Consider the following 9,721-nt stretch of genomic DNA (forward strand, 5'->3'; position numbering starts at 1 on the left):
AATTCAAGCTGAGTATTGATCAGTGTCCCAGTACTGATGTCGAAAGAGCCTATATGAATAGCATCCCATATGCTTATATAGTTGGTTCTTTGATGTATACTATGGTCTGTACTAGACCCGACATAGCATATGCAGTAAGTCTTGTAAGCAGGTACATGGCGAATCCTGGAAAGGCTCATTGGCAAGCATTAAAGTGGATTTTAAGGTACATAAATGGGTCTCTGAACATAGTCCTAATTTATGGTGGAGCCTTGGGTGAAGATAGTAAAGCAGTAATCGAAGGATATGTCGACTCTGATTATGCAGGTTGTATGAATTCCAAAAAATCTATTTCTGGATATGTGTTCACTATGTTTGGCACTGCAATTAGTTGGAAAGCAACACTTCAGAAGGTTGTTTCTCTATCAACCACTGAGGCGGAGTATATTGCTCTAACTAAAGCTGTGAAAGAAGCATTGTGGCTTGAATGTTTTGCGAAGGAGCTGAAACTTCAAGGTCGAGGTATCACTGTTAAATGTGATAGTCAGAGTGCAATATACCTGTCGAAGAATTCAGCCTATCATGAGCGAACTAAGCACATTGATGTGAAGCTGCATTTCGTCAGAGGAGTAATCGAGCGTGGAGAAGTCCAAGTGCTGAAGGTTTCGACTGAAGACAATGTTGCTGATATGATCACCAAGAGATTGCCGAGTTGCAAGTTTTTCCACTGTATGCAGTTGATAAAGCTGCATGAAGAAAGCTAGTTTGTTCCCTTGATGTTGTAGAGTTAGATCCAAGGTGGAGATTTGTGAGATATTGGATCGAACTCTAGTATGGCCAAAGGGTAGCTTCTTGGTTCGATAGGATTAAGCATGAAGTCGAAGGTTGTTCACATGCTTGTGTCGAAGATGCTAGGGTTGTTAGCATGTTAAATTAGGTTTTAGTGTTTAAACCCTAATTTGTTAAGTTAGCTTGTTTATTAAGTTGGCTTGTGTAATGGGCCTTGTGGAAAAAGCCCATTAGTTAGTATGTTAAGTTTTATTATAAATAGCATACTAGTCTCTCATCATTGCTATGCTGTAAATCCTAATTTAGGGTGAGAGAGGTTATTTATTATTCTTGTAAACTTGTAATCTTGCTTAAAGAGAAAGTGAAAGAATAGCCGTTATAACCAATTCTTATGTTCTTCTTATCTTTCCTAATTTCTATTACATTTTGTTCTTGACATCGTTTTTGAAAACACACGGTTGATAAGTTGGTTTAGTGAAAATCTTTCTCCATTTTTTTATCTTTTAAATTTGGTTTAAAGACAGATCCTTCTAATTAGAGGCAAAGCGCTGAATAATCGTACATTTAAATATTATTTGAGTATATTCAAGTAATTAAGAATCTCTATCACAATTGATGATATCACAAACATGAACCTTTGGGATATACCATGAGCTCTTTCCCTTAGTCAGAAGAAGCGGCGAAATGGATTATGTTAATTAATCATGTTTAGTTAATTAACCATTGGGAACTCAATTGGCTCTTAGTTACATTGTCAACGCTTTTCAATACTATAAATACAACACACTCCTTTCTTCATTCTTCACAACCAAACCAATTCATTCATCACTTCCATAACTATCATTCATTATTACTCAACAATATGTCTGATATTGAAGGATCACCTGGAAGCTCCATGCATGGAGTTACTGGAAGAGAACAAACCTTCCTTTCATCCGTTGCTTCCCCAATGGTTCCAACTGACACCACTGCCAACTTTGCATTACCAGTTGATTCTGAACACAAAGCCAAAGTTTTCAAACTCTTTTCATTAGCCAATCCACACATGAGAACCTTCCATTTATCATGGATTTCTTTCTTCACTTGTTTCGTCTCCACATTCGCAGCGGCACCACTAGTCCCCATCATCCGCGACAACCTTAACCTCACGAAAGCAGATGTTGGTAACGCTGGGGTCGCTTCCGTTTCAGGTAGTATTTTCTCAAGGCTAGCAATGGGTGCAGTTTGTGACCTATTAGGTCCACGTTACGGTTGTGCTTTTCTTATTATGCTAACCGCACCAACAGTGTTTTGCATGTCATTTGTTGAAGATGCTGCTGGTTATATAGCGGTTAGGTTTATGATTGGTTTTTCATTGGCAACATTTGTTTCATGTCAATATTGGATGAGTACAATGTTTAATAGTAAGATAATTGGTCTGGTGAATGGTACTGCTGCTGGTTGGGGTAATATGGGTGGTGGTGCCACTCAACTTATTATGCCTTTGGTTTATGAATTGATTAGAAGAGGTGGTGCTACTCCTTTTACTGCTTGGAGAATTGCCTTTTTTATCCCTGGTTGGTTGCATGTTATCATGGGTATTATGGTCTTAACATTAGGCCAAGATTTACCGGATGGTAACCTTGGTGCTTTGCAGAAGAAGGGTAATGTTGCTAAAGACAAGTTCACAAAGGTTAGTTATAGTTAGTTACTTAATTTGAATCATTCTAGTAAAATTTGAAAGTTATTAATTAATTAATTTTGTTTATGATTTTTGTTTTCAGGTGTTATGGTATGCTATAACAAATTACAGGACATGGATATTTGCGCTGCTTTATGGTTACTCAATGGGAGTTGAATTAACCACTGATAATGTCATTGCTGAGTATTTCTATGACAGATTTAACCTAAACCTACACACAGCTGGTATCATTGCTGCATCCTTTGGAATGGCGAACCTAGTTGCTCGACCTTTCGGCGGATATGCATCCGATCTTGCGGCGAGATTATTCGGCATGCGAGGAAGACTATGGACGTTATGGATTCTCCAAACCCTCGGAGGAGTTTTCTGCATATGGTTAGGCAGAGCCAACACACTTCCAATTGCAGTACTGTCCATGATTCTGTTCTCAGTAGGAGCACAAGCTGCATGTGGTGCAACATTTGGAATCATTCCTTTCATTTCGAGAAGATCTTTGGGTATTATATCAGGATTAACTGGTGCAGGTGGGAACTTTGGTTCTGGATTAACGCAGTTGATATTTTTTTCAAGCTCGAAATTTTCGACATCAACCGGTCTTTCCTTAATGGGTGTAATGATTGTAGCATGTACACTTCCTGTGACTCTTGTTCATTTTCCACAGTGGGGTGGAATGTTATTTCCAGCATCAAAAGAGATAAATGAAGAACACTATTACACTTCAGAATGGAATGAGGATGAAGTACAGAAAGGGTTGCATCAACCAAGTCTTAGGTTTGCTGAGAATAGTCGATCTGAGAGAGGAAAGCGTGTGGCTTCTGCAGCAACACCACCAAATACAACTCCTACCCACTAGCTAGCTTCTTAATTCCACTTGTTTAAGTTGTAAGCGTTAATGGATTTGTCTGTTTGAATAAGTTAAGTTTTCTTTCTTTCAACAAAAGACAAAGTTTTAATAGGAATTAATATTGGTGTAATGTTTTACACCATTGATTTCCTAGCTTACACAAAAAAAAAACACCATTGAATTCCTACATAGGTTTGGTGTATTTTCTCCTTAATTTAAAATATAAATTAGTAGTAAGATATAATGTTGAGATGTATGTGTATGTACAATCCTTACATTGAATATTCTGTCATGTGTAGCGCTGGCAATTGGGAACTAAATAAAGATTCAGTTGTAATACGTCACGACACAGATCTCAATGGGACTAATACTACTAGTTTATAAGTTGATAATATTTGATAACTCGAATGGAATCCGTAATTAAATTGATATTATAATTAATCCTCAACTCAATTATTGTAGATTAAATTATTTAATTTGCCATGTCTCTTATCGTGAAGCATGAAATCCTTAATTAAATTGATATGCCAATTAATCATATCATCCTTGTTTTGGAATTTGTCAAATTTCTTGAAAGTAATAGCATTCATGAGGTACAAGAATTTTAAGAGCACAATGACTTAAGAATCCCATAGAGATACAAGACATTATGGTTTGCTTCGAAAAAGGATTTGAAATCGTTGATATTCACGGGTGGTAAAACGGGTCGGACCCACCCGTTTAACTTACTATTTTTGGCGGGCTGGATTGAGGTTTTCGGCTCGATATTTTAAGTTGGTCCATCCCGTTTAACCCGCTTAAAAAAGCGGACCGATGAGGGTTTTGTTCGTGGACTTTTTATTAAAACTTTTTATTTTTTATTTAAAATTAAAACAAATTTAACTACTAAAGCAACACTTAGGACTATGTTGATTGAATTGCATTCTAAATTATTATACATACAAATTGAATTATAATGGTAAGATTCTTTCTATAACTTTCTAATACATGTATTGGTTGGAAAAAGTTAAAATAAAAAAACAATTGTGTGAGCGTGACATGAAAAATTGTCAAGTTGTTAATACATTAGCTTAACATATTTTCTTTAGAAATAGATGTTGATTTTAAGATAAGAAAGAATTTGATTAGTGTATACTTCTGACTTATTAAGGAATCAGACAAAGACTCTATATGATGCTAAAAATGAGAAAGTCGGGTGCTTATATTTTATGTCCTACTATTTTATGCATTGTGATGTTTTATGCATTGTAATTGTTATTAGTGCTTGACTTGTACAAATTATTAATTGATTTTTTTTAGTAACTAGTTTTTAAATAGGATAAGGATGATATGTGTTGTTTATTTATTCATTTTGATACTTTTATTTATATTTTTCTTGAGTCAATTTTTACGTTTTTTTTTTGTAATTGGTCTTTATTTATTTTATTTTTGAACTGTTTGAACTTAAGACATGTAGAAGTTCTATTATGCATTGTTAAAAAATCTCTTTTGTCGCCCTCTTTGGCAATGATTAAATTTTTTGTAAATTATGTAATAAATTATATTGTAAAATAAAAAAACAAAAACACTGGCGGGCCGGCCCGCCAACTCGTTAGTAAACGGAGCGAGCTTGACTTTTGAGCTCAGACGCCTAAGTTGGCCCGTCCAGCCCCGTTTTTGGACGGGCTTAAACGTGGCGGGTCTAAACGGGAGGACCGCCCACTTTGCCACCCTTAGTGATATTTGTGGGTTTTAGAAAGAGTCTCAGGAGACGAATAACCATATGGAATGAAGATGCACTTTATAAATTTTGGGTTCGGTTATTAGACATATCCTTTAAACTAAGGTCTGAATTAGGGATGGGAAATGGGTAGTTCAGGATGCGAGCTTAAAACAAAGGTCCGCGAAGAAAATGGGGTGGGACAGACACATTAGAGTGTGAGGGCCAAAATCTTTGGCCCCTCCCGCACTAAAGTGCGGGCAAAACCGGCATGCCCAACGGGCCGAACCCGTTTTGCCACCCCTAGTCAGAATCAATGGCAAAGAAGTTAGAAAATATCATTTAGGGAATTTGAAGAATTAGACCCTAAAGAGTAAAATAGGTTGAGAAGATTTCTGAGAATCAAGGTCAAACTTGATACGAGGAAGACAATGAAGCGAGATACAATGGTCAAATATAGGGATGGAAAACGGGCATGCCTGTCCCGTTTAGGCTTGCCCTATAAAACACCGCAAAAAAACAGGGCAGAACAGGCGTAGTGGAGGATGCAAGCCTAAAATATAGACCCACCCCATATAAAAGTGAGGGCGGGACGGGGAAGCCCCGTGGGCACGACACATTTTAAAGTCTAAAAATACAAAAATTTACGTAAATGTTCATGCACGTAAAATCACGCAAAGAAAACAGGGCGGGGCGGACACATTAGAGGGTGAAGGCCTAAATCCTTGGCCCGCCCCGCACTAAAGTATGGGAAAAATGGGCATGCCCAACGGACGAGACTCGTTTTGCCTCCCTTAGTCAAATATCAGGATAAAAACACAAAAGTTTTCTTCAAATACAAACGACTACATACTTTTTGCATTGTATGTGAAAAGATAGGACACCAACTAAAAGATTGTGACTGTGGCGATTTGGGATAGAGGGTCGTAGAGGGTTGCGAAGAGATAAAAGTAATTGACACAACTACTTAAAAGGCTTCTTACCTTGGATGGGTGAACAATTTTACCTCGGAAGGGGTGTCGAGCTAATGCAGAGCATTATGGAAAATGCATCACTTTTCTCCTCAGTCCAATATTTGAGGCAAAAAACAGGTAAGCGCGCCATTTTTTGTCTCAATTGGGAGGTTAAGGAAGAGGAAATTCCATACATTTCATACATAGAGACTTTTAACCGAGGTGAAATTCCCCACTTTTTCCATCTGTTAGGACCGTTAACCAAGGAGATACGTGTTAAAGGACCATTTTTCACATGAGTTGGGACTGTTAATTTTACTAAACTCCCTTAAAATTTTAAAATTTTACATATTTTTTATAATAAGTTGTATTTTTATAAAGAAAAACTTAAATGACATATTTTGTATCATATATTTAATTGTTGCAAGGCCAAAACAAAAAGTATAAATATTTATATCAAAACGAAAATCACAATAACAAAAAACTATACGTGTTTACACACCCTATACCTATATATTTTTATTTTGTAGGCTAATCAAATATATATATATATATATATATATATATATATATATATATATATATATATATATATATATATATATATATATATATATATATATATATATCACTAAGAAATTATACAAATTCATTTCTTTACAACAAACATCAAACATATCAAATGATTCAACCAACAAGACAACAACCAATAAACCAAATCAGCGTGACTTATAAAACTCAAGGAAACAAGTTGCCTAATGTGAACAGATCTCATTTATGTCTTCTTCTATGAATGGTATCCAATCATCAAACACTTTTAAGTTGAACCTCAAGAGAGGTAAATTTGTGGCTCTAAAGTCTAAGTATGAAAAGATAAAGGCTTTTCATGCAGAGGAAGATTCAGAAGAGTCTGCAGAAGACTCAGGTGAAGATGAACTCTTTCTGATATCCAGAAGATTAAATCAGCTATGGAAACATAGAAAGAGAAAGTTCAGAGAACCAAGAAGATCAAAGGAAAGAACTGAATCATCAACTGGTCAAAAGAAAGCTTTTGGAAAAGAGGTCACATGCTACGAGTGCAATGAACCAGGATCCTACAAGAATGAATGTCCAAATATTAGGATACAAAATAAATCTAAGAAAGTGTTCAAAGCCAAGAAGGGTCTCATGGCAACATGGGATGATTCTGATTCAGAAGAGGAAGATTATGATGAAGAACATGCTAACGTGACACTCATGGATGAAGCCAGCACAAGTGGAGTTATCTCAGAGAGTGAGCTGACAACTGATAATGAATCAGATTTTGATGATGAACTAGAGGTACTTTCTTCTCTTTCACGCAGTAAACATGAATCTTGTTTTTCTGGACTAATGAAAAAATATCATCTTCTGATGAGTAAATACAAAATTCTCAAAAAGGATTATGTAGTTACTTCAGAGAAATCTACTGAGTATGAGCGATATAAGTCTGAAAATTTATTTGTTTTAGAAAAATCAAATCTTGCTCTTAAAAGTAAAGTTTCTAAATTAGAAGATGAAATCATGCCTATAGCATCTGTTACTGACGAAGTAATCAGATACGTTAGAGCTTTTCAACATTTCTTAGCTAAAAGCATAGATATAAGAAAGATGGCTTCAATGACCTATGGTGTTAGCAGAAATGGAGGAAGAGGCTTGGGATACTCAATACCACCAAAGAAACCTGATGAAACTGAGTTCATTATTCCAAAACCTCTATCTGAACATTTTGTGCTTGCTGGCACTAAACTAAAATGTTCTGAACGAGAAGGCTTTGTCTCTATCACTTCACATCCACAGACACAAAAGGAAATTTCTAAACCCAAATATCATGCACAGATTCCACTTGATTATTCTGTTGCACGAGAATCCAATGGTGTTAGAACCTTTGGAACTACTAACAAAAGAGGACCCAGAAAGTGGGTACCTAGATATGAGATAATCTATGTTGTATACATCCTAGATGGTGCCATTGAAACACCAATCATGGTACCTGGACAATGGTTGCTTGCGACACATGACAAAATAAAGGCTTATGTTCCAAGTTATGGAACTTAAAGCTGGAGGAGTCGTTGGTTTCAGAGACAATCAGAAAGGTAAGATCATTGGCTCTAGAATCATAGGTAATGGTAGGGTTCCTACTGTTAATAATGTTCTTTTAGTCGAGGGTCTGATGCATAACTTATTGTCAATTAGCCAACTTAGTGACAATGGTTATGATGTCATTTTCAATCAAATGTCTTGTAAGGCTGTTAGTCAGAAGGATGGCTCAATCTTGCTCAATGGTAAGAGGAAGAACAACATTTACAAAATAAGGTTATCTGATTTGGAAAATCAGAATGTAAAATATCGTTTGTCTGTTAATGAAGAGAAATGGGTCTGGCATAGATGTCTAGGCCATATTAGTATGAGAAAAATTTCTCAAATAAATAAGCTTGGATTAGTCAGAGGCTTGCCTAATCTAAATTTTTCTTCAGACGCTCTTTGTAAAGCCTGTCAGAAAGGAAAGTTTACAAAAAACTCTTTCAAATATAAGAAAGTTGTTTCTACCTCTAGGCCATTAGAACTTCTTCACATTAATCTGTTTGGACCAGTGAAAAATGCTTCTATCGATGGAAAGAAATATGGACTAGTCATTGTAGATGATTACATCAAATGAACAGGGGTAAAATTATTAAGACACAAGGACGAGTCGCATTCTATATTTGACACTTTCTATTCTCAAGTGCAAAACAAAAAGAACTGCAAGAAAGTCAAAGTCAAAAGTGATCATGGTGGAGAATTTGAGAATAAAAACTTTGAGAGTCTGTTTGATAAAAATGGTATATCACATGATTTATCTTATTTCCATCCTTTTGGATGTGTATGTTTTATGTTGAATACTAAAGAGAATATGAGTAAATTCGATTCCAAAGCACAGAAGTGTTTGCTGTTAGGATACTCTGAACTCTCAAAAGGCTACAGAATCTATAACACAAACACGAATTGTGGAAGAATCAATTCATGTCAGATCCGATGACAATCCTGACTATGAAAAGTCAAAGCTAGTTGAAAATTTTACAAATTTGGAGATAACCTTTTCAGAACCCAAAGAGAAGGAATCAGAAGTCAGAGAATCAGAAGCACTCATGGTTGAAGATGTTGATATATCATCTGATCCCCTACAACAAAAGAAGAACATAATTGCAACTTCACACCCTGAAGAATTGAATCTGGGAAACAAATATGCTCCTGTCAGAACCATATCAGCCTTCAAAATGACTGAAGAAACTATTCTAGGATTAGTATCTCTGATTGAAGCCACATCTATTGAATAAGATATTCTAGACAAGGACTGGATTCTAGCAATGGAAAAAGAACTGAACCAGTTCATAAAAAATGATGTTTGGCATCTAGTTCCGAAACCTAAAGGAACTATATGGGTGTTCAGAAACAAGCTCAATGAGAAATGTGAAGTTATCATAAACAAGGCTCGAATGGTTGTACAAGGTTATAGTCAACAAGAAGGAATAGACTATATAGAAACCTTTGCTTCAGTCGCCAGGTTAGAAGCAATTCGCTTATTAGTTTCTTTCTCTGTTAACCATAACATCATCCTTTATCAAATGGATGTTAAGAGTGCATTTCTGAATGGTTACATATTTGAAGAAGTATATGTCAAACAACCTCCGAGATTTAAAAGCTCTAAGAAACCAGATGTTGTTTATAAACTTAAGAAATCACTCTATGGTCAGTAACAAGCTCCCAGAGCTTCGTAT

The 9,721-nt window shown here is 35.8% G+C and overlaps 1 protein-coding gene across 1 annotated transcript; it reads left to right on the forward strand.

Annotated features, from left to right (window-relative positions):
• Positions 1-1,589: 1,589 nt before the first annotated feature.
• Positions 1,590-3,628, forward strand: LOC131606915 (high-affinity nitrate transporter 2.1-like). Its single transcript, XM_058879002.1, has 2 exons — positions 1,590-2,440; positions 2,532-3,628. Exons 1-2 carry the CDS (start codon positions 1,631-1,633, stop codon positions 3,300-3,302), a joined length of 1,581 nt encoding a protein of 526 aa, XP_058734985.1. The 5' UTR covers positions 1,590-1,630; the 3' UTR covers positions 3,303-3,628.
• Positions 3,629-9,721: the final 6,093 nt, after the last annotated feature.

The sequence above is a fragment of the Vicia villosa genome, linkage group LG5, assembly GCF_029867415.1.
Source record: "Vicia villosa cultivar HV-30 ecotype Madison, WI linkage group LG5, Vvil1.0, whole genome shotgun sequence".
In the NCBI taxonomy this organism is placed as follows: Eukaryota; Viridiplantae; Streptophyta; class Magnoliopsida; order Fabales; family Fabaceae; genus Vicia; species Vicia villosa.